The sequence below is a fragment of the Hypomesus transpacificus genome, chromosome 14 (assembly GCF_021917145.1).
Source record: "Hypomesus transpacificus isolate Combined female chromosome 14, fHypTra1, whole genome shotgun sequence".
Taxonomy (NCBI): Eukaryota; Metazoa; Chordata; class Actinopteri; order Osmeriformes; family Osmeridae; genus Hypomesus; species Hypomesus transpacificus.
The window spans coordinates 17051703-17076809 of NC_061073.1; the positions used below are offsets into that span (position 1 = coordinate 17051703).

Genomic DNA, 25107 nt, shown 5'->3' on the forward strand with positions numbered 1-25107 from the left:
AAACAGTATAATAATAGTGTGATAACAGTGTAAACAGTGTAATAGTAGTGTGATAACAGTGTAGTATTTGTACTTCCCATCTTTGATAACGTATCTCTGAATGTGTTGCTATTAAGATTTATTTGAGGAAAAAATGTGTTTTTGAACATGAAAGATCTTATTTCGGTAACATTAACCTCGTGGTTTAGGCTACTTTAAGAAGTGAAACCATTTGGGTTTCTTATGGAACTAGATCAGAAAGCCTGGCTACATAATACTTTTACAGTTGTAGCTCATAACACCAGTCTTAGGCTACATTTAGCCCAATTAATTGGTAAATTAACTGAACTATGATTCAGATTCCGTCTACCCATCCAAATAAAAAAGAATTCGGACTCAAGACAAGAGTCAAAATATCAATTTAGACTCAGTTTGTTTTACAATCGAATAGCCTAAATTTGATTTCACAAGAAGCTTTACAAAGGGATATCAGTGATCAGGGATATCAGTGTGGAATCAAGATAACAAATCGGCATTTATTCATTAACCTCGAATCATAGTTAAAGTTATGACAGTCATTTCACTTCGTTCCCAGTTTGAGCTTCCCTTGTATAGGTTTATTCTATCCAATTAAGAGAAGTGAGAGAGGGCTGCAACAGGAGGAGAACACGCGAGTGCACAGTCAGTTGTCAACCGAACCTTTTGGTATCTGCATGTGTGAAGCATTAAGCTGATCCCCAAAATATGATCGGAATACTGATTCCGTCGCTCGAGAAGGAGGTCGACGAGTCGGGAAAGTTAAGAAAGGTAAGAATAATAGTGCGATTTATTCTTACTAGCCTATACTCCGACAAACAATTTTTCTAATCAGGTAACACTACGGACAGATCACACCTTTTGGCAGCGACTTCATTTATGGGGCAAAAAGAAAGCGTAGACATTTAAATTAAGGGAAAGACTGTTTCATCGACTTTTTGATGGCTTTTTAATGTATTTAAATAGAACTACACGATTCATTGCCCCCTTTATTCAAACAAACAAGTCAACTAGGAAGTGGGCCAGCCCGTACCGTTTTCCATTCGGCAACTGGAGGGAAAGCTGTCGAATAGACAACAGTTGAATGACTACATAACAGACAACAATGTAGCCTACATCAAACTAAACCTGTTTGTTACAGGTTATAATATCAAAGCAAAAAATATGAGGGTCTTGTTTGTCTGCAATCATTGCCTATACGCTATTCTACTGTTTCACCTGGTCCAGTCGACGATAATACACCTTTCTACCTGGTTGAGGCAAATTTGCCTAATGCTTTGACTCTAGTAATTTCATGGATTTCCATTGATATTTTCCGAGCAGATTTTGTAGGCTACATTAAACAATTAGCCAACTTTGAGTCACCTCAGAAGATACTTTAGATTTCATGCTGAAGACGTGCAATTTAATCGGTAAAATGAAACTGGGTACCCGCAATCAGTTTAATAACTTGAAGACCACTGTTGTAGGCTATATAATTGTATCACGTCGAGTGTTTGAGGAAGCCGCAAAATGGAAATTCATTAACCATAATCCACAACTTTTCTCTAGAAAAAAAACCTAATATACATATATATATATATATATATATATATATATATATATATCTAATAACGGTGCGGGCTAAGGCCCTACTCCCTGACTTGATGTATTTCTCAATATGACCAATTAATGAAGCCAGTATTGATGCAGTATCACTATATGTTTATTTATCTTTCATGTCCCATTTTTCTGGAAAAACAGTAGACTATAGAGGGTGTGACGTTTTCCAACCGAACTTGAATATCACCTACAGTCGTCGTTATTTGCCACAGTGATTCAAACTAGCTGAAAGAATGGAAGGTGTGCAAACATCGTAAACATTTTTGAATTGTACTGTTTAAGTTTTTGTATACAATAATAAATGCAATCCAGATTAATAGACATCTGGTATAATTTCTGTTACTGAATGAAATTATTTTAGACTTTTTGTATCTATAAACTTAATTGAAATCATAATTTGTTAACATATTTGGAGTACAAAAGAGCATATGTACATTTTACAAATGTTTGTCATAAATAGTAGTCTATGTATATATGCATATAAAGCCATTCAATGTATTTATTGTGAATATCTCATCTGTTTCCTAAGTATTCAACTTGAATTTGTCCGCATTCCCTAGGCTAGTGTCTACAACCGACATGTGATCTAGCTGACATTCCTCTGGGCCAACAACCCAGTTAGTCTAAAGGGTAATGTGTTTCCTTGGAAACTACAAAATGTTGAAGGCAGCAAACTCTATAAGCACTGATCTGATAATGGTGTGCTTTGAGAGTGGTCTGTCCTGGTCTAGAGTCATAACATTCACTCTTTACATTTTTGATGGAGAACTGCACTTTCAGTCCCATTGGACCTCTTTTCAAAAGGTTTATCAAGTCTATCATGTCTATCAACACCATATGCAGATGGTCAGTTCAGCACATCCCTCATCAAATGTTTTATACTAAATTCTACTATGCAGAAAAAATGATCCTATGAGTAACCGTTTCTCTCAACTTGTGGACCAACAAAATGATTTTTGTTGTTCCAGAAGGTTCTGTCTATTGACGTGGACCAGCTTTTGAGCTGTCACTGTCAATAGGTCAGAGTGAACTGTGCTAGATTGAATTCATATTGAGTGTTGACATGAAATGCATGGTAAAACTAAGCGCACCCTATACGCTCCACTGTTCACAGCTTTTCAGAGTTGAGATCTTGTTCAATGGGAGGAAACACTTTGTGCTGAGAAGACACAGTGAATTTCAGAACCTGCACAGAAAGGTAAGACATGTGACTTGGCTTCTCATAAGGAGACAGACTCTGGTTTTAAAAACATCCCTCATAGAATAGAACAAAAGCTGCTCTCGTATTAAAATTAGGCAGCTGCTTTGAATAGCAAAATACAAGTTCTGTATTATTCTGTATTAAAAAATGTGATGTTTGTGTAGCTGAGGAAGATCGTACCAACCCCAGACTTCCCCAGTAAGAGACACCCTCATCTAAGAACTAAACCTTTGGAACAGAGAAGGCAGGAACTGGAAGACTACATTCAGGTATGGAACATGGATTAAAATTCAGTTTAGGTTTTAAATAGTTGACATCCCTCATTAACACTTATTTTGATGCTATTAAAACATTGAACAATTAAATGAGGGAGGACAGTAATGTACAAATGTTCAGATTAATCAGAAAATGTGCCTTTAGCTTTATATGGGTTATTATTGGGGGAACTCCCTGTGCAGTAATTCATTGCAGTAAAAAAACCTTGTGATCTACTGCACACACATTTCTTCTTAAAACTTAAACCTAATCGGCCTAATTCAGTTGCATCTTTTGTTTAATGAAGAGTATAGTTTGGTGAGATGTCCCATTCTGAACTGACCTCTCTGTGTAGGAGATCTTCTACCAAAATGATGAAGTTCCCCAGATTCTACTTGATTTTCTGGATATCAAACACTTCCATTCAGGGAGCAAGCTGAGCCTGAGCCTGGAGTATGTCTCCTCCTAGCGACAACCACACTACTGTCACACGCCTGTCTCCTAGCGACAACCACACTACTGTCACACGCCTGTCTCCTGGCGACAACCACACTACTGTCACACGCCTGTCTCCTAGCGACAACCACACTACTGTCACACGCCTGTCTCCTAGCGACAACCACACTACTGTCACACGCCTGTCTCCTAGCGACAACCACACTACTGTCACACGCCTGTCTCCTAGTGACAACCACACTACTGTCACAAGCCTGTCTCCTAGTGATAACCACACTACTGTCACACGCCTGTCTCCTAGTGATAACCACACTCCTGTCACACGCCTGTCTCCTAGTGACAACCACACTCCTGTCTCACGCCTGTCTCCTAGTGACAACCACACTACTGTCACACGCCTGTCTCCTAGTGATAACCACACTACTGTCACACGCCTGTCTCCTAGTGACAACCGCACTACTGTCTCACGCCTGTCAGATGAAATACTGTGCCCATTCCCTCCACTCTTACATTACTTGACCATATTGAGTCAAATCAACATGTACAATACATTACTCCTTTCATTGCAGGTCACTGGACAATATGGGTCCTCAGAGCTACAGGTGAGAACATCAGTCAACCCAGACTTTATATATGATCCTATAGATACAATTACCCAGAGTCAGGCATGTTGTCTAGTTTGGCCATGTTGAAATTGACTTCTTTTATCCCCATTATGAGGTGTGTTTGTAGGCACTGGCAAGCTTCTTTGCAATAGAACTGTGATGTGTTTTGGCTTGTTGGATCAATTCCTTCCAGATGTAGTTATTACATCTGTAGATGTAGTTATTATAAAATATGCTCTGGCCCATATATGAACGCTGACAAAACACCTCTTCTGTCCATTTGATTATTTGTATTAATCTGTTTATTTGTATTAATCTATGGATGGCACAGATGTTAATGTATGCATGGGTCCCATGAGCTCTATAGCTGTAGTCCCATAGTGAAAATAAATCAGAATTCTATTTAAACACGCTTGTCCTTCATCCCTTAGCTGTCAGCTGCAGCATCAGGTGCTGGGATACTGCAAGGATCCCTATCTTAAAGTCTCAAGCTCAGGTATGGCAGCCTCTAAACGCATACCCAATTCAATCCAAAAGATGCATTTTATTTTTCCAAATCTTTGTTCCCCTTTAACAGACCTTCCTGATATTGTTGCGGATGGAGTCCTCCAGGGCTTGTACCACAGAAACACCCGGGTCACCTTCACAGCCAGCCCCAGCCCAGCCCAGCCCTGACTGTGGTACCTGTATTTGACTAGAAGCTCCAGATCTTTCAGCACAGGACAGCATCATTTTGCATACTAATGTTCAGAAGTGAATTTAAAAAAATGTTGGTGCCTTCTACTTGCCAAATTAGTAAATGGCATGTTATGGTTATTCTATAATGAAATTCTCATTGGGATGAATGGTTAAATGGGTTGTCTTTGAGTCATAGACCTTGTATGGAACGACACTTTACCCCCACCCCCCCCCAGTGAACTGCTTAGAATTGAAAAAAGAAACTGTCCACACCTCACTAACAAAAATCTGAATCTTTTAATAAAGATCCCTTATAAAATAACCACACAAAAGCTGAGTGACTTGATGGAATGCCTTAATGGAAATGGGCCCAGTGCGCCATCTCGTGGTCTGGCACTGTCATGGCCCCCAGAGGCCCCCCTAACCCCTCCACCACAGGAGGCAGCCTGTGGGGGCCAGAGGGCTCTCAAAGAAAAAGACTGAAATAAACAAGGTGTCATTTGTTTCCAACCCCCCCCCCCCTCAGTCCAGTTTTCTGGGTGGACTCGCTAGGAGTATTACTCTTTGGCGATGGCAAATGGCTTTTCCACTGCTATCGTGCCAGAGTCATGGATGGTGACGTCTTTTAGAGGCTTGTCCCGGCCGTCTGTCTTTGTGGCTTCGATCTTCTTCACCACGTCCTGTGGATGAGGCATGTTAGGATCCACATGATCATTTTCCCCCCATGGTAAACATTAAAAAGACCAACTTTAAAGACTAACTCTGGAGACTGATTCTGAAATGCAGTAAACTCAGTCATCTTGCTTTGGGATTTGGTTTTTGAATGAGTCAGTATGTCTGGGCAGTTTCTAATAAGCTTTTGCATGACTGCCCAAGAGGATTTACGCATACATTTTTCCTATAGGACTACTTGTTAGTTATCAATCTAGTACCACAGACCATTCATCTAAGTCACACTGAACATCATCTTGACATTCTGCTTGAATAGTTGTTGAAAACAAGACGGATGATTAACCCTTGTGCTGCCTTCGGGTCACATAATCCAAAGGTTCATAACGAACCATTGTGTTTACCCAACACAAAAACAAATAAAAATCATTTTATTTTAACCTTCGCAATGTGGGGGGTCTGAGATAGCCCAACAGTTAAAAGAAAATGTTTCACTTTGTTTTTGTATGCGGTAAAGTTGTCGCAATACAATGGTGGGTCACAATGACTGATGGGTCAGAATGACCCGAAGATAACAAGGGTTAAGCTAATAAACAGTGAAGTGAGAGCAAACAGCTTTCCCAAAGTTGTTTGCTGTGAGCCTCTTCATGTGGTCAGATAAGACACTCACCATGCCCTCCAGAATTTTGCCAAAGACCACATGTTTCCCATCCAGCCATGGTGTCTGAATGGTGGTGATGAAGAACTGAGAGCCGTTGGTATCTTTCCCAGCATTGGCCATACTGAGCCAGCCAGGGCCATAATGCTTCAGCTTGAAGTTCTCATCAGGGAAACGGTCTCCGTAGATGCTCTTGCCTACAAAAAAAAGCACAAAAAAAAGCCAATGTTAACAGTTCATACAATAGCAGTCGTTTTGGTACTTTGCACATCAACAGCCCACATTGTGTCAGCTTGGATTCAAAGTGCAGTTTTTTGGTTAAATATCACCAAAAAAAAAAAAGCACTTATTGAGGACTTACATCTGCACCAAGTACCCACTGTCAGATCTTTAAATGTCGGTGCTGAGATTACCTCCAGTGCCATCTCCACGGGTGAAATCTCCTCCCTGGATCATAAAGTCCTTGATGACTCGGTGGAATTTGCTGCCCTTAAAGCCAAATCCTTTCTGTTTAGATTAGATGGATGATACAGAATGTCAGTAATTGTCGGATCGTCAAAAGGACACATTCATTTATTCACATTCATTAACAAAAAGTTAAACGAAACGTTTGGGTGTCCAAATCTCTTCATTGGAAGAGATGCTGCAGTGGCTGTGATACAGCATATTGAATGACCAAAAAGAGTTTATAAGATTACCCTTTCAACTATATCAAGCTTAAACTAAATATAAAAATCTGTTCCTCGCATAATTTTCGAATAAATCTGGTGCATAACCAACTACACAACACTTTTGAGAGTTAACTGAACCAGTGAGATTAAACGCCTACCTCTCCGGTCGCCAAGGCCATGAAGTTCTCGGCCGTTTTGGGAACCGTCTTCCCAAACAAACCGATAACAATTCGTCCAACATCCTCGTCTCCAATTCGGATGTCAAAATACACCTGCAGGGTAGAGGTTCATACATCACTGCTGTCTGAGCAGACACAACAAATGGTCAAATACCAAATCATTCAATATAAAAAGGAAAATACGCTAACGATCAAAGCTTAAAAAGACTGTCGGTCACCATCTTTCCTAACCTGGCGGAAATGGTAAATAGGGAGGCAGGAAATACAGGCCCTTCTTTCTGCAAAGCTAGTCGACGTGGCCATAGTAGCTGGGTTGCTAACTAGCTTTTTATTGTCTGGTACACCAATGCTCTGCTCTACTGACCACAATTGCTTCACATTAAGTTAAGTTAAATTAAGTTGCATCACATTGTGTTCAGGAAATATGTAGTTAAAATGGCATGCTATGCCATTTTAAGGACGTCACTTTTCAAATTCGATCATTTACAGGTTCGGTCGCGCTCTCCTTTCCCTGGCACTAGTATTGCATATTATCGATAGTTTTGTTCCATGCTCCATGCAAACGACGTTCTGTTACATGCTCCATGCAAACGACGTTCTGTTAATAGTTGCCAAAAATGTATAACTATGGCTGGGGAAGATAGATAACGTAGTTAGACTAGCTGAGTTGCCTCGCAATACAGGCTTCGCTTACCTTGGCCGATACTTTAGGCCCTTTCTTTTTCTCGTCAGCGTCTGAACCGCTGGGAAACAGCAGAAAAACCACCGATCCCACTATAATTGTGACAGCCACTAGAAACTTCATCCTCTTCTCGTAGATACGAACCATGAACCAGTGAAAATGTAGCCGTGGCGGCTGACCTATATGTGCCGGGGAGAAAAGTGGATATCCGGGGAGGAACCGTAGTTTGCTATGTGAGCTTTACCACGCCCATTCCAAACAAACAGCTCATCGACAAGGAGACGAATTTCACTTTGATTGGTTCACCTTTCAATCTGAAAGCCAATTGAATATTGTAACGCGTAAAACGCTCGTGATTTCTGTAGTCAGTACCAGAGCCATAGAAAAAGCCTTTTTCTATGGCTTTGGTCAGTACCATAGGACAAAAACGAATTTATTTTTTAGGCATATTTGACAACAGGATACATTTCCAACGTAGTTAGAGTGCCGTTTGTGAAAGTTCCTTTAAAGTATTAATATGGCTTCCAGTATTTACAGTAGGGGTTCAAGCCAAGTACACTATATACTCTTAAAAACACAATTTCTTTTAATTGTGAAAATGCAACAACAACAAAAAAACACTTATGCTGGCTTGAACAAGCTATATCTTTTAATTACATTTTTTCATTAAAATATAAAACCAGGGTTCGAATTACGGGGGCTTTGACCCCCCTTATTAAGGCTTGGACCCCCCCAAAAGAAGTTGGGGGGGGGGGGTCGATAAATTTGTAGATTTAAAAAAATTACGTTCTTACCTATAATCGTAAATATTACTTTACGCCCTGGAGGATAAGTTGACCCCCTCGATTATCATTGTATAATTCTCACTCAGTATAAAACATGCACCAAAGAAGAAGATTTCAATCCGAGAAGTTTTACCAGTACTTTTAATCAGAATTGGTCTGCCTTCTTGACAAAATGAGAATGGTTAGCTCATGGTAAACAGTTATTGCAGAATGTAAGGACAAACATCATACAAACAAAAGGTACCCCCCACCAAAACCATATTTGCTTTACATTTTTTATCCTAACAGTACAATAGGTAAATTCTTCTGTAAAAAAAAAGAAGAAAGGTTTTATTCCCTATAATCATATAGTGTAAGCACATGAAGACTGGCTGGTTACCACCATGTATGTTTAAAGGGTAACTTAGTTAAAACATTTTGTTTAGTAAGAAAGTCTTAACATAGTGCTCACTAAATCTCAATTCCGATAGAAAATGTCCCTACAGATTTAGTCTCAGATAAGAGACAAGCTGTCATCTGAGTTAAGACTGCCATCATCTTCAGGAATGGAGGTACAATTATTCTCTTCCAGACTTTATATTAAGACTCCCTAGTGCAACAGCCAATCTGACGATCCATTGATCTGTGATTCCATATGACACTAACAATGATCCTATACTTTCTCCAATCTGTTGGAGGACATTCCACCAACCAAATACAATCATGCATTAACATTAACAACACAAGCTAAAAGACTGAATGTCAATGATATGATAATGTTTTGAGAATCAAATATACTAACGCCTAATACATCAAACACAATTAAATGAGATGAGGAACACTGGGAACAGAAATAGTCTATGGTACTGTAAAGTTTTTGAAATGGCTATCAAGTAAATGTCCATATCAGGTAAATGTACAAAGCCTAGGTTGTCCTGCCAGGGCAGCTGCTGTTGCTTAAATAAAGGCTTGAGTTGGCCTTTTAACCAACTAACCTTCTGACCACCTCAGATGCGTTTTGCCATCTTTCAACATAAATGTCACATGGAAATATATTTTCGATGAGTAGGCACACTAGTTCTGGAGTGATTCAAATGGATGGTTCACGAGAAAAAAATATAAGCATTTATTTGCATTAAAAACGTTTTTTGTTTTTTCATGTTTCTGCAATCTTTGACAGCAACAAATTAATCATATGAATACATTGTTTCTACACAATATTCACGAGGACAGGTATTCGTTGGGAGTATTTATGACTTATGAGAACAGAAAGAAGAGTATTTCATTTGCATCTGTTAAAATAATTTGCAGGTAATTCTCTGCCTTTTGAGATAACACAAATTGCAGATCTAAAAAGGTACAATCCTGCATATGTCCAGACAGTTTTAGTCCATTATGGATTTTGCATAGAATTTGAAGTATATCTGAAGGGTCTACACTACAGTATGTACCTTATATATTAGCTTTGTGAAAAGCTTACAAATATATGCAAAGTAAACCTACAGTAAAGATGTATGTTAGGAGTTCTTTCAAGGTTGGGTAGATCACTGCTCTCCTCTGTCATCATTTTCTTTATTTGTAGTTTATGAATGTGACAAAAAAAGAAGAAAAAAAAAATGTGGCAAGACCTGCATGCAGCTTGAACAGGAAGCACAAACAGGATGATGTTTATGTCCTAGATGATACTTCTATAATTACCTATACAGTATTATCAACATCGTTTTGCATATTTACATGCCATGATAACAAGACCAACCCCTCCCACAACAGTATCACATTTTCAGCTTCTATTGAGACATTCTGTAGTTTAATAATTGTGTAATGCTTTTTAATTAAATAATCTCTTCATTGTAATTTAATGACTGTCAAGTCTTAGTAGGTTATCATCAGTTGGCCTAGATGTGCTCTGTATAGCACTTGTTCAACTGCCAAATGAATGTAATGAGATAACATAAGCCTAATGCTGGTCAAATTTAGAGGAGTACTGGAAATTGTATTTAACACAATTAAGAGTTGAAATTATTCTCATTATTGGAAACCCTGCAATATGACACAATATGCAATATATGTGTTTATAGTTGATACACAAACAGCCTTTTAGCTTAAATGTTCTACTCAATGTATCTTTGAAATGTGGGAAGCATGGTGGGGGTGGGTTTCTTGATCAAGGCACAGTACATGTTTGTGCAGTTTGTGTTTGTCCAAATTGCTTAAAAACAAACCATTGCAAACTGAGCCAAATCCCAGGAGCCCTGAGGCGACTGAAGACTTTGTTGTTAAGGGAGCGCTAATCTAGAAAAGGCTGCTGCGGCCTCATTTCAGAGTACAGCAGTCCCTCTGCGGAGATAGCATCCCCGAGCCCCACTGTCCGGAGTGGCTCCTTGCAAACCAGCACAGGTGTGAGGTACAAGGTCACGTTGCCACGGCGCCACACGGTGACAGGGTCACCTGGGTTTAGAGTTAGGATCTCCCTAGGCTCATGGTGGGAGCTATAGAACTCCAGTGGGGCTTTGAGAACTACCTTGCTGACGTCGACCGTCTGGAGACCACAGGCCTGGGTGCTGGCTATGCGAGCGCCAGCCATGACTGCGGCCGGCTGGTTGTCCCAGTGGCCGTTCACCGTGGCCATGACGTGGTAAGCCAGGGTGTGGAAGTGGATGCGTGTCAGGTCAGCCTCAGACTCAGGGTCGCTGTGCCCATGGGTCTCCAGGATCCACAGAAGGATATCGCTGACACGCCCAACGTCTGGAATCCCGTTCCAGGAGGTCATCTCTGAGTGAGGTCCTGCTCCAGCTTGGGACAGGAACAGCAGCTCTTGCTCATTGAGGCCGATGGAGCAGACCATAGGTACGACCTGCTAACAGGAGACAGCAGCACAGTACCCTTAGTAGGCATCAGCATTACACTACACAGTCATTTTCAAATATGGCATCTCTGCTTGCCGACAGTCAATGACTCCGAAATATGGATGTTGTTCATCCGACACCGTTTGTATGAGGAGGGGCAGACATTATGGGATGCACCAGATGAGGTCATTTTGTAAAATGTCAGACTTTTCTGGTTCACAGTGTTAAACCTACACATTTACCTCTTGCATGACACGGTTCATGTAGTCTTTGTCCGTCATGCTGGCCAGCTCCAGGTGGATGGGGACTTGATGTCGTACATCAGAGATGGAAGCCACAGCCTGAGGCACAGACACCACCCAGCCCCCGGGGACCAAGCACAGCGCTCAGTTACACACAAAGAAACGGTACAAATATCACCATCGACTCTCTGGACAACACAGGATACTGATGCTCGGACCAGACTGACAGTCACTAAGGAGAGGACAAAAACTGTCATCTTTAGTAAGTTAGTTTTCTGTGACAGACCTCTTTGAGCTTTTCATCCCAGATGTGCCTCCCATGCCCCTCCATCATGTGCAGGCCTGAGAGGACCACCAGGTCTGGCTGGAACTCCTCCAGGCTGGCCACAAACGTCTTCAGTGCACGCATTTCCCCGTTGGAAACATCATGGGAGAAGATGAAGCGGTTGGCTTGGGGTGCCCGAGTCTGACCCCACTGCTCCCCTGAACACAGGGCCAGAGGAACAAGGGGGTTCACATGAGTTGTATCATTTGCACTCTATTGTATCGTTTGCACTCTATTGTATCGTTTGCACTATCTGTATTTTTAGGTTAGATTGTAAATTAGGGCTACTTGTATTTTATTTTTTATTCCTTAGTATTAGCTAGACCCCCCTTAGTATTAGCTAGACTTTGCTCCTTTTGTATAGTTAGTCCCCATATTTAAGTTTCAATATTCCTATATGTTTAATGTATGCACTTCCCTGCCAAAGTAAATTCCTTGTTTGTGCAAACATTCATGGCGAATAAAATCCTTCTGATTCTGATGAGTGGGGATACTTCTAATACATTATGATAACTTGTAGAATACAATAACTTCCAGGCTGTCAAACAATGACAATTGAAACATTTGGAACAACACTTATAATGAAGGCACAAAAAAAACACACCAATATGATGGTCGGACAAAAACTATTTCAGGCACAAGTACAGGCATGTGTGGCACACCTCTGAAAAAAATGCGAAGTTGTTAGATTTAAACTCTGGGAATTTTGGCATGTCACATCATGTGTCTGCCATTCCATCTGTTTACATAAATCTAGTCTAATTGTATTGATCAAAAAGTGTCAAAGCCTGTATGACAAAGCTGATAATGCATCTTACCTGCCTTGTACTCCAGAATAAGGTGATATTCATCCATTTCCTGAAGAGACTCAGGAGGCACGACGATCTGCTCATCCAGCATCTCGTGCAGTTTAGGTCCCACAGGACCACACAGTAGAACCTAAACAACACTTGCTGTCAGGGATTGCTCTCTCGCAGAGACAATGTATGAAGTAGGCTTGTGTATAGTTGTTTCATATATTATTAGTTAGTCTAGGCATGGGGTTACATAGTATATTATGTGTACTGATGATTTGTACAAAGAGGAGTATAAAACAAGTCTAAAGCTACATGTGGGTATCCACAGTATGTTGATCCTTAACTGTCACAGATGTACCAGCCAGTGCATCCTACACAACAACCTTAACAGTGATTTCCAGCCTACCATCAGCTCTGGATGGGAAGCAAGTTTCTGGCTGATGAGAGCAGCATTTCCACCCACGTAAAGCTAAAAGGGAACACAGTTACTATCAGTGGCTGGAGAACTCAAACACCATATCTCTAACATATTAGAAAAACAAAGGTTATGGGTTTCAATCAGTGAATAAGCAGTTATTGGCCAAGCCAAGCACTCAGTTAAAGACAAAAAGTCTACTAAAATGGTAAGAATAATTTAAATCATACTGTGAATTAATATTCAGAATTGTAATTGACCAACCTAACCGAAATTTGAAGTTAGAAACTTGGTAATGCATGTACCAACCCGCTCTGAGTCAATACATACCTATTACCCGTCAGGAGTTTAAGAGTCCTGTCAAGCTCTCCTACCAAAGACCAAAGTAGCCAGTAGCTGGCTTCTTGGACTGAGAGAGACACCAAGTGAGACAAAGGCGGAGTAAATTCATTCATTTAACAGACGCTTTTATCCAAAGCGACTTACAAGAAAGTACATGCAATTTCCATGACAGGAAGTGCAGTACAATCGTCCTCACTGACCTCACGGGCTAAATATTCCCTTCTAATTTGAGGACTAATCTGATCACAGCTGAAATAGGATTCTAAATACAAATATAGTAGTCACATTTACTGTGTCATATTTCAGTCATGATCACAGTCCTTACGCCAAGCAATGCACGGCTGATATGTGATATGGTGCTTTTAGCATCTTGATAGGTGCTGTTGACTCTTGACTTCCTACACTTTCATATTTATGAACTTGATTGGATGGGTCCTTGCTACTTTGCGTACGATAGAGTGATGGCCTAGGCTGATAGTCTCACTAACACCCCCTATGTATGTACCATATAAGCCTAGCGATCTGACACAGACTGAGTCTGCTCTAGCTCACCTGAGCCCCAGGGTACTCTGCAGCGGCCCGTGCGATCCTCTGAAAGACCTCCTTGTCACTGAAGAAGCGCTCAGCTGCTGCCCCCTTCCCCATGTAGTGGATGAAGGCTTCCCGCAGCTCCTCTTTGGAGTGCAACACTTGGTGATCAAGGCCTGTGCCGGGGTCCAGCGCTAAAGCCTGGAGCAGCCCTACGCCAGAAACCACAACGTCCACACATGCATTTACCCTTGAGGAAAGAGGGGGGGGAAACCACAGACAACAAGAGTAAAAACGCCCAGAGTTAATATTTCTGTCAGCAGGGAAACTCCTCTGGGAACATTCCAGAATATCTGAAACTTACCCAACTGCCACTCTTCCCCATTGTTTAGCAGGTGTGGTTATCATGACCTCCCAGGCACTGGAGATAACCTGTTCCACGGTGTGTGAACTGGGCTCGCTGTGGGGGGATGGATGTAGCAGGGGCAGGAAGTACTGGATCATTTGGTCCGGTAGATCAGGTCTGGAGCGGTACAAGTACCCCACAGCAAGAGCCAAAAGGGCAACGGCTGCAGCCTTCCTCCACATGCTTACAATGACTCCTAATATGGGAACACACATTCATACAATGCCTTCAACACACATTCACTTTGCATCATGTTTAAGTCTTTGTCAACCCTAGTACTGCTGTCAAGTGCTTTCTTCAGAAGCCACTCTCCCTTAAAAGGTAGGAGGAGTTGGGTAATGCTGATGGTTTGTGTAGCTGGTGGCTATTGGACGGGAAGGATGAAACTTCAATCTTATTGTACATAATTTTGAACTGTCCATTTGTTTCCACTGACATGGGAGGACTATATGAAACGCGCTCTATTTCGTACATGGTTTAAAGATAAATTCAAATGAACGTTGTCAGTGATACGTTGACCTTCTGATAACTACAGGAACCAAAGTGGGGACATACTAGGTGCAAGCAAAGAAAGATACCAACTGTGGCTGCAATGCTACACCACATCCTGTAATTACCACACAGCCTGCGAACATTTGTCAAAATGTGTAGGCTGAGCTTGTGCGAATTGTTTTGAAATAATGTCCGTATGCAAGCTAACAAGCCAAAGCAACAAGCCAGCTAAGATCGTATGGAGGTGTAAATTGCTTCATTAAAACCAACTCAGCAACTCAGATGTCCAGCTAGTTGGAGTACCCAGTCAGGAACATATATTAAGATAGTTAGCTAGCCAGTGCTACCGTTAGCTACTAAACTAGCTCGTTAGCTGGATTAAACTATTAGTACTTTCCCAGACTGTGCCAGTGAGCAACACTTACAGTACACACACCAAAAACCCAATTGATAACATTGAAGTCCATAAATAACAATCCATTATAGCAGTTAGCTATTTAGTTCGCTTTGCTGTGCTAATTCGTCGGTGAGATAGTTACAGTACTCACCGGGTTAGCTAGCTGGCTAATAGTTTCTCGCTAACCACGTAGCTGCCTGGTACTGGTAGTGGTAGGATTTGCTTAGAACAAACTCGGAGGTGAAGCAACGTTAGTGGTGGTGAATGTTTTTGGCCCGGCCGTAGTCCCATACCATCTCGTGACAGTTTATTTGAACGAACTCCACAAATAGATGCACATCTATATGGGCTACTGGTGTACAGTTCGTCCTCAAACTTTCACTTGCGTGGAACTCAAGGAGCATGATAGTCAGAAGCAAAAGTAAGCGTAAAACAATCTTATTTCCGGGTGAGGTCATCAATACTTTTCACAATAAAGGTTTTAGTTATTAAAATGTAATAAAAAAAAATTACAGGGTGCAGTTTTCATTAAATAAACATGACAATACTATTGCCTTGGGGATTCATCAACATTTGAGGAATGAAAATATGTATACATTATTCACACGTCATGCAATTTATGGTCAGGCGCTGATTTTGAAGGCAAATGACCAAAACCTAAATGCCATTGAGGACAACTGGGACCAGCTTCCCACTGTCCCACACCTACAGTTTAAGCCAAATATCCCAATAAAATGGTGGCAAGAAACTATAAAAGCGCGATTATTCTGAGTTGGTAAAACGTGTTGAAACAACCAGACATGAGTGATATGTTGTTGTTTTGCCTCCAATTAATCTTTTAATCTTATATGTTATGTATCGAGTGATGGCTGATATCTTTCACATAAAAAACACAGCTTTGTGCATACTGCAGTTAGGCCTTTATCACACAAAAAAACAAGCAATACAATCATTTGATATATCCAATTATGAAGAAGTTCATAATTTCATGTTAATATAACAGATTACTTCTCAAAATCACAGGTACAGATTGAACAAACAAGCCCATTAGTGACTAACTATGACTAGGGGAGGGAAAAAAGGAGAGAGACATACTGACGTAGTGGTGTTTTTCATTAAATCTAAACACTGCTATTTGTGAAAGTTTACCAAACTACTATATTTCAGTCTGTCATTCTGGTGAATGGGTATCCATACAAACTTCTTCTGAAATGCTCCAGTGAAGGTTTATGGCTGTAGTTAAATTAGGCACTGTTGCGTTACTTTGGCGTTGAGAATAATTACATATGTTTTGTAGCAGAGGCAGGTAGTTCCTATCACAGAACAACTGAGATGCTTTGTGTCTCTTAGCATTGTGCCATCCATCAGGAACATGTTAATGATCACTGGTTTGGAACTGGTAGCATTTGCTCATAGTTTGACAAACATAGCAGAGGTGCAGGTTTGCACCCATCAATTACATCAACAACATTCATGAACTGGAGCCAGGACAATGAATGTCATGGAAAAAAAAAACTATCTATTGATCTGATTTATATTTTGAGACAGTGGACAGTTGTCTGAAATTGGGTGGTTGTGAAATGTGCATGATAATAAAACAGCTTCCTTGCTGTCTACCATTATGCTGCATTAAGGACATCTTGTCTGTATGAACTTTGAAAATTGATGTGAAAAGATGACTCTGTCCACTGTCATTAGCAAGCATTCATGGACGGTTAGTGGCCAGATCTGCTTGATCACGATAGCAGGTGGTCAGTTCTCTGGGATGGATGCATGTGCGACCCCTGGTGGTTGACGTAGGTATTACATCTTGGAGGAAGCGGCCATGGCAGAGGCTCCTCCCCGGGTGTAGACACGCACACCAGAGTCCTGAAGGGGGAACAGGAGAGGCAGAGAGAGGAGGCAGACAGAGGAGAGGCAGAGAGAGGAGAGAGGGGAAAGAGAGGAGGCAGAGAGAGGAGAGGCAAAGAGAGAAGAGGCAGAGAGTGGAGAGGGGAAAGAGAGGAGGCAGAGAGAGGAGAGGCAAAGAGAGAAGAGGCAGAGAGAGGAGAGGCAGAGAAAGTGGCCACCACACAAGCCCTTTAATCAACACATACTGTTTGTTTTGTCTAATTCGCATTGTGTCCATCAATGAGGCCGTGACTGTGGAACTCCCTCTTGGGCATCAATAAAGCACTACTGTACTCTATTCTGCTTTTGACACATACCTTTTTGGCCTCTGTGTTGTACTTGTCTAACAGGGCCTTGACACGGTTGCCATAGTCAGAATGGACAGCCATCAGGCTCTGGATCTGAGAGAGGACAGACAGGACACCAGTGAGAAGCCAGCATGACGGCTGACAGACACTACTAGCTGTGGCATCTGTGGTCAAGTTGACAACGCTAGCAGAGATGTATCTGTATATCTGAACAGGTCAAGAGCCACACCCAGCGTTTCTGGATGAAGAGCTGGGCTCCTTTGATGTGTCCGGCCATGTTCTCACACAGCCTCTGCCGCTCATCCTCCTTCAGAACCTCGGTGAAGAACGCACGCACCTACAACACACACACATTGCGCATAGTGCATAAAGTCAGTACTTCAGTAGATTAACTAGGACCCAAATTGCACAATTCTAACAGCATTTCTGGGCCAAGGAACAATCTGTAGTTTAAATCTGACAGCACAATTCTGATAAAGAGTTCAGCATTCCTAAAGAAAAGGAATACCTGAGTCACATTATCGTCATCTGCGCTGTTGTAGCGGCCAACGTCAGGCGACACCTGAAACTTGGACTCCACAAAGCGGGGCTGTGTCTCTGGAGCACTGAAGCTGTTGGGGTAGTAGTTAGGAGCACCACCTAAAAGGTCACAAATAGAAGAAAAATAGAGAATGCATGTTATCTACATGTCCCCCACACACCAGACTCCTCCCTGTGTATACATAGTGTTCGTATAGAAATTCAACTAACTATCCACTAGCCCTCACCTAAACATTAACCAGTTGTGGCATGTCAACACACCATCTGAAAGTCCAGTGATAAGCGGGCCATGTCTTCCATGTAGCATGTGGGGGGGCCAGTGACTCACCAGAGCAGCATGTGGGGGGGCCAGTGACTCACCAGAGCAGATGTGGGGGGGCCAGTGACTCACCAGAGCAGCATGTGGGGGGGCCAGTGACTCACCAGAGCAGCATGTGGGGGGGCCAGTGACTCACCAGAGCAGCATGTGGGGGGGCCAGTGACTCACCAGAGCAGCATGTGGGGCGGGCCAGTGACTCACCAGAGCAGCATGTGGGGGGGCCAGTGACTCACCAGAGCAGCATGTGGGGGGGCCAGTGACTCACCAGAGCAGCATGTGGGGGGGCCAGTGACTCACCAGAGCAGCATGTGGGGGGGCCAGTGACTCACCAGAGCAGATGTGGGGGGGCCAGTGACTCACCAGAGCAGATGTGGGGGGGCCAGTGACTCACCAGAGCAGCATGTGGGGGGGGCCAGTGACTCACCAGAGCAGATGTGGGGGGGCCAGTGACTCACCAGAGCAGATGTGGGGGGGCCAGTGACTCACCAGAGCAGCATGTGGGGGGGCCAGTGACTCACCAGAGCAGCATGTGGGGCGGGCCAGTGACTCACCAGAGCAGATGTGGGGGGGCCAGTGACTCACCAGAGCAGATGTGGGGGGGGCAGTGACTCACCAGAGCAGCATGTGGGGGGGCCAGTGACTCACCAGAGCAGACGTGGGGGGGCCAGTGACTCACCAGAGCAGACGTGGGGGGGCCAGTGACTCACCAGAGCAGATGTGGGGGGGCCAGTGACTCACCAGAGCAGCATGTGGGGGGGCCAGTGACTCACCAGAGCAGCATGTGGGGGGGCCAGTGACTCACCAGAGCAGCATGTGGGGGGGCCAGTGACTCACCAGAGCAGCATGTGGGGGGGCCAGTGACTCACCAGAGCAGCATGTGGGGGGGCCAGTGACTCACCAGAGCAGCATGTGGGGGGGCCAGTGACTCACCAGAGCAGCATGTGGGGGGGCCAGTGACTCACCAGAGCAGCATGTGGGGGGGCCAGTGACTCACCAGAGCAGCATGTGGGGGGGCCAGTGACTCACCAGAGCAGCATGTGGGGGGGCCAGTGACTCACCAGAGCAGCATGTGGGGGGGCCAGTGACTCACCAGAGCAGCATGTGGGGGGGCCAGTGACTCACCAGAGCAGCATGTGGGGGGGCCAGTGACTCACCAGAGCAGCATGTGGGGGGGCCAGTGACTCACCAGAGCAGCATGTGGGGGGGCCAGTGACTCACCAGAGCAGCATGTGGGGGGGCCAGTGACTCACCAGAGCAGCATGTGGGGGGGCCAGTGACTCACCAGAGCAGCATGTGGGGGGGCCAGTGACTCACCCTGGTTGTCAAACATGCACATGGGGCCGTCTCTCTGGTAGTTGGCCACGCGGGTCCTGAAGGGGCAGTTCACGGGCAGCTGCAGGTAGTTGGTGCCCAGCCGGTGTCTGTGTGTGTCCGGGTAGGAGAACAGACGACCCTGCAGAGGCATGAGCAGTAGGCGCGCGCGCACACACACACACACACACACACACACACACACATACACACACACACACACATCTTAAATATAGAGCCACCAATTAAACTGACAACTATTAGAGGCCTGTGTTAAAATGGGTAACACAGGCTGTACCTCTTTCCAGACAGATAATACATATGATTTAATACCTTGAGACACATGGCATAAACATGCTCTCTTCTGCATACGTGCACATACACACTTACATTTAGATCAAAAGACACCTTTTGCCTGTTTTCATAGAATTACCTGCAGCATCTTATCTGGGCTGGCCTCAACACCTGGGGGCATGTTGCTAGGGTCAAAGGCCAGCTGCTCCACCTCTGCAAAGTAGTTGACTGGGTTCCTGTTGAGGACGATGCGGCCCACAGGGATCAAGGGGTAGTCCTTGTGGGACCACACCTAGGGATAAGGAGACAGGGAGTCACCGCAGGGAGTCACCGCAGGGAGTCACCGCAGGGAGTCACCGCAGGGAGTCACCGCAGGGAGTCACCGCAGGGAGTCACCGCAGAGAGTCACCACAGGGGCTCACATAAAAGACAAGGTTTCTTTCTACAGTCTGAACAAAGAGGAAAACTGCAAGCTAATATTATCTGTTGTTTGAACATCCAAAGATTTTGCCTTCAACAAATGGACAGAATCAACATATCTTTGCTAACAACAGATCACGCTCCAGCACCTTTGACATGCTAATGTTAAGGTATTCAATGAAGGCAGCTTTAAGCTTATTTAATTGTTTTCAGATTAAAGAAGTTTAGGAGTCCTGGTGTAATTGAATTTTATTAAATGTAATCAGTGGATGTTGAGGCAGGAAGGCGTTACCTTCGTCAGATCAAAAGGGTTGAACTGGTACTGCTCCGCCTGCTCAAAGGTCATGACCTGGATGAAGAAGCTCCAGGACGGGAAGTTGCCGGTAGCGATGGCGTTGTACAGATCTCGGATGGCGTAGTCTGGGTCAGTGGCTGCCAGGTGGTCTGCATCCTCCCCTTTAAGGTTCTTGATGCCCTGGTCAGTCTAGGACAAGGAGGTGTTTTACCAAGGGCTGAATACTAAATATTGATATTACCCCCCAAAATTGCCATTATTCCATTACATGGATATTAAAATTCATCCTAAATTAGGGAGACAAAAGATCTTTTGAACTGTTTGATAGGATACATGGAGTTTACGTAGAAGCCTTACTTTGAAGTGGAATTTGCAGTAGACAGGATGGCCTTCAGCATTCACCATCTTGAAGGTGTGGGAGCCGTAGCCGTTCATGTGGCGGTAGCCGTCCGGAAGCCCCCGGTCACTGAACAGGAAGGACACCTTCATAGAGACATGGGGACGCCATCTTCTGGTCAACCATTCTGTTCAAATAGTGCTTTTCTAGCAACACAATTTATTTGTGAAATAGCTGTTTGTGGCATGACAGAGTTCAAGTCATTTTAATTTGTTCTCAGGTTTTTCCAAAAACACTGACTCACCCACGACACAAAACCTTTAAGTTGTGTTCTAATAGCAACATGTTCCCTGAGGAGCCCCGGGGCTGAGGCCCTCACCCTAACCCTACCTGGTGGAGGCACTCAGAGGAGCCCCGGGGCTGAGGCCCTCACCCTAACCCTACCTGGTGGAGGCACTCAGAGGAGCCCCGGGGCTGAGGCCCTCACCCTAACCCTACCTGGTGGAGGCACTCAGGCCGCAGGCTCCAGAAGTCCCACACCATGTCCGGATCCTTCAGGTGGGTCTGGGGGTTACGCTTCTGAGAGTGGATGAAGGATGGAAACTACAAGGAAGAGCAGGGAGAGGCGTTCATTAGGGTTAGGGTTTAGGGTTAGGGTTTCATTCTCAATCAGCAGACAGTCGACTCTACACCTTCACTCAGCCCACTGCCACTTACCAGTAAGGCATCCCTGATGAAGAAGATGGGAGTGTTGTTTCCTGTCAGATCCCAGTTGCCTTCTTCGGTGTAGAACTTGACAGCAAAGCCACGGGGATCACGCACCGTGTCGGACGAGCCAGACTCCCCGGCTGAAACAACACCACCGAGCACATGAGAAAACTAGCAACACAGCTCCACATGACTGCATACTGAATGTGCCTTCCAGGAAACTCTTTGTGAAGGACTCACTGATTGCAAGTAACGCTGGAAACAATATCACACTAGTATTAAATTGATGGATGGATAGTATGGATTCAACCCAACAAATGTGTTTCCTAAGTAGTGGGTGTCTTCTTGAACATCATGGAGATTGTGGTGTGTCTTACCAACAGTGGAAAAGCGGATTGCAATAGGTGTTGTCTTGCCGACATGCTCAAACACCTTGGCTTTGCAGAAGTGGGTGATGTCATGGGTCACTTCCAGGAACCCGAAGGCTCCTGTGTATGAGATGTTACAGTCAGCCTCTGCAGCAGCCTGCTACACCGGAAGTACTTCTCAGTGTTCAGACAGAAACAAACGATAATGTATTATGAATAACTCTCCAATGTAAAACAAATAAAATAAATGACCAAAGAATACTCTGCACAACAGAGCAGTTGTATTTACTGTTTAAAAAGGTTCCTACTGGTTCCTAAACCCCGGCTCACCATGAGGATTTCACCACAGATCAAGTGATCAAACTCCAGCCTAATCTTTCCCCCGGCTTAGAGCAGTGTGCTGTCTGTGGTGGTACAGGTTAGAGGTCAACATTGAGTAACCGTAGTAACGTTGAGTGTGGACCAATCACCCGCTGAGGGGGCCTAGCACAGGTCTACATGTGGTTCTCTGCTCTGGACCTACCCTCAACAAACTGGGCTTTCTACCATCATACATGGGTCAGCCTCTGGGCTTCATACAATGTTTTATTTGCTGATTGGCTGGTGCTTTGGTCTCTGATTGGCTGGTGCTTTGGTCTCTGATTGGCTGGTGCTTTGGTCTCTGATTGGCTGGTGCTTTGGTCTCAGGTTGGCTGGTGCTTTTCCACCCACCTGCCCCTTTGGCATGCACCACCCTCTCAGGAATGCGTTCACGGTCGAAGTGGGCCATCTCATCGGTGAAGACCACATCCTGCACCAGCAGAGGGCCCCTGGGACCGGCCGTCAATTCATTCAGCTTGTCTCCAATGGGAACCCCAGCTCCTGTGGTCAGTACGTCTGGTCTCTGATCGTTTCAAAATATACATAGTTTTGTTATCTTCTTAATTCAGATGCATTCCAAACAAACCATGTTTGCTACATGACCACTACAGATACAAATTCAAACTAGTTGGTTGGCTAGCCAAATAACCTTTAAATGCTCAACTGACAATTACACACTGTTTTGTCGTAGAAGAATAGCCCATGGTTAAAAAGGAGCAGTCTAGCTTTCAGGCAAGTTCACGAACTGCTCTTGATGGCCTGAGTCAACATTGCATAATGTTTACAAATTAGTTTATTTTCCAAGAATGTTATGGTTAGATAACCATGAGTTGGCATTGGGGCTAAAGTTCATGATTCATGCAGGATGGCTTCAACTTGATACATGTCTATGAACAGAAGTTCTCAGTTGCAAACAGATAACCTTTTTGACGCTTGCCCAGGGACAAACATTAGACCATGTAATAACGCAAGCTGTAATTTAGCTATTGCAGTATCACCCACGAAAAGTATCAGAGAATGAAAATGCAATTATGATGGGTCGAAGTCATTACAAGGGCTACCTAGCTAACCAGTTAACCAACTAGGAAACGGACATTAAGCTAGGTTTCAAAAGTAAGATACATTCAAATTAGCAATTCACTTTGATCCTCGAACTGTTCTGCTGCACTTTATCCGTTATTTGCCGCTTTGGATAAGCGTTTGATAAATGAATACATTGTAAAATGGCTAGCCTTCAATTTAACAAAGACATTTCTTGCTAATGTCGGAAGCTTCCTGTTGTTGTTGCTCCGCAGGTTCTGCGGCTCTAACAGAATAGTAAACAATTTAGCTAGATAGCTAGCAAGCCAGCTCTACTTATTTTTGCATCGTGTATTAACAGCATACTTGTACACTATAGTGCTACTTGGAATAGCTTTGGTTACACTAGTCAGCTTTTTAACTAAGTAACTTAAATATGATATTTACATTAGCAAGCTAGCCGGAGTGTAATGTCCTCAAACGACCTCCTGCCCATTTCAGATAACAACGCGTTGCTGGCACGAACTGGCTGGGCTCTCGTTTCTACAGAACTTATTATCTAGCTAACAAAATCAAAAATAAAATGCAAACCTGAGTGTTTCGACTCTCTTTCCATAGCTTCATCTGATCTTTAGCTTTCTCTCTATTCTCAGCCATCTTGACGAGCAGCTAGCTAGGTTGCAAGACGTGAAAACAAAAATGTAAGCGTTTGTAGTTTGGTAATCGTCCGTTTCAATGCTTACTGCTTAGAAATGACGATGAACTTTGCTCCGGGTCTGCCCCGTGTTCTATTGGCTCACACCAAATGACCTACTTTCGGACTGAAAGAAGGCACTCCTACAACATTAGAGATACATCTGCGAAAATTGATTATATCCCCAAAAGTGTTTTGAGCTTATGAATACGATAATAGTCATTGATGTTTTATGTTGTACTGTATTTTAAGTAAATATGGTTATTGAATATGAAATATTCATTAAGATATGACAAACAATGAGTTAATATTCAGTTATTGGTCACTTCTAATAACTAAATATTCCATTCATACAAAGAAACAACATGTGTTGATGGTTCAATGTATTATTTGTAACACATTTCAAATGTATGTGTAAAGTAATTATATTTTAAATAAAATAAATAAGTCTACTGGCTAGGTTTATGTTGCATTACTTTTATTTCAAACAGTGTTCACACAATACACACTATGCTGGAGACACATCCACATCAAGTTCAAAATTATTTCAAACATGCATGGTCAAATGTATAACTGTTGATCAAATGCGTACAGAAAATAAAAATATTGCTTCAATTATGCATTTGGCACAGTAGGAAATGTAACGCTCGACAGCCGAGTTAGCTGTGAAATTATGAGGTGCTGGGAAGGCAGGCCAACCACAAGCTCAGCAGCAACACACAATTTGAAGAATGGTTACTGAGAAAGTAGATGGGCAAAGATATCTGAAAATGTATGATTAACATTTATATTTCACTGATCAGTTTTTAAAATGCTGTCATACAAACGAGGTTAGTTCACATGTTAGTTCACATTCTGTAGTACAATAAAACTGTATTGCCAAACGGGTATACGATGCAAAGAACCCCCATAAAATATTGTGTGGACACGTTTTAAACCCCACTGGGGGTTATTAATAATTAGACATCAGACTTCACAGATGCAGCCACAGAGAACAGTGCGTTATACTGTTCCAGAA

General features: G+C 43.3%; 4 protein-coding genes across 10 annotated transcripts; 1 reads left to right on the forward strand and 3 right to left on the reverse strand.

The window, feature by feature from the left end:
- The first annotated feature begins 566 nt into the window (after positions 1-566).
- snx22 (sorting nexin 22) lies at positions 567-5139 on the forward strand. Of its 4 annotated transcripts, XM_047034396.1 has the most exons (7): positions 574-786; positions 2732-2815; positions 2983-3087; positions 3429-3526; positions 4099-4131; positions 4566-4630; positions 4712-5139. In XM_047034396.1, exons 1-7 carry the CDS (start codon positions 724-726, stop codon positions 4807-4809), a joined length of 546 nt encoding a protein of 181 aa, XP_046890352.1. In that variant the 5' UTR covers positions 574-723; the 3' UTR covers positions 4810-5139. The 4 variants fall into 4 exon arrangements, with proteins under 4 accessions (XP_046890351.1, XP_046890353.1, XP_046890352.1 ...); XM_047034395.1 differs by having other exon boundaries at positions 567-786; positions 4566-5139; XM_047034399.1 differs by lacking the exon at positions 2732-2815 and having other exon boundaries at positions 590-786.
- Positions 5091-7890, reverse strand: ppib (peptidylprolyl isomerase B (cyclophilin B)). Its single transcript, XM_047034394.1, has 5 exons — positions 7684-7890; positions 6969-7082; positions 6553-6646; positions 6152-6336; positions 5091-5492 (listed from the first exon to the last, which is right to left on the reverse strand). Exons 1-5 carry the CDS (start codon positions 7816-7818, stop codon positions 5370-5372), a joined length of 651 nt encoding a protein of 216 aa, XP_046890350.1. The 5' UTR covers positions 7819-7890; the 3' UTR covers positions 5091-5369.
- Positions 7891-8580: 690 nt separating this feature from the next.
- adpgk (ADP-dependent glucokinase) lies at positions 8581-15666 on the reverse strand. 3 transcript variants are annotated; one of them, XM_047033404.1, is made up of 8 exons: positions 15377-15666; positions 14295-14532; positions 13955-14180; positions 13052-13114; positions 12667-12787; positions 11810-12006; positions 11524-11622; positions 8581-11289 (listed from the first exon to the last, which is right to left on the reverse strand). In XM_047033404.1, exons 2-8 carry the CDS (start codon positions 14516-14518, stop codon positions 10723-10725), a joined length of 1497 nt encoding a protein of 498 aa, XP_046889360.1. In that variant the 5' UTR covers positions 14519-14532; positions 15377-15666; the 3' UTR covers positions 8581-10722. The 3 variants fall into 3 exon arrangements, with proteins under 3 accessions (XP_046889360.1, XP_046889359.1, XP_046889361.1); XM_047033403.1 differs by having other exon boundaries at positions 8581-11292; XM_047033405.1 differs by lacking the exons at positions 14295-14532; positions 15377-15666 and adding an exon at positions 13391-13469 and having other exon boundaries at positions 8581-11292; positions 13955-14026.
- Positions 15667-16133: 467 nt separating this feature from the next.
- Positions 16134-24164, reverse strand: cat (catalase). Of its 2 annotated transcripts, none has more exons than XM_047033400.1 (13): positions 23987-24164; positions 22727-22898; positions 22025-22135; positions 21657-21787; positions 21438-21542; positions 20960-21085; positions 20600-20791; positions 20027-20179; positions 19597-19735; positions 17932-18062; positions 17653-17760; positions 17433-17516; positions 16134-17094 (listed from the first exon to the last, which is right to left on the reverse strand). In XM_047033400.1, exons 1-13 carry the CDS (start codon positions 24050-24052, stop codon positions 17029-17031), a joined length of 1584 nt encoding a protein of 527 aa, XP_046889356.1. In that variant the 5' UTR covers positions 24053-24164; the 3' UTR covers positions 16134-17028. The 2 variants fall into 2 exon arrangements, with proteins under 2 accessions (XP_046889356.1, XP_046889357.1); XM_047033401.1 differs by lacking the exon at positions 23987-24164 and adding an exon at positions 23843-23938.
- Positions 24165-25107: the final 943 nt, after the last annotated feature.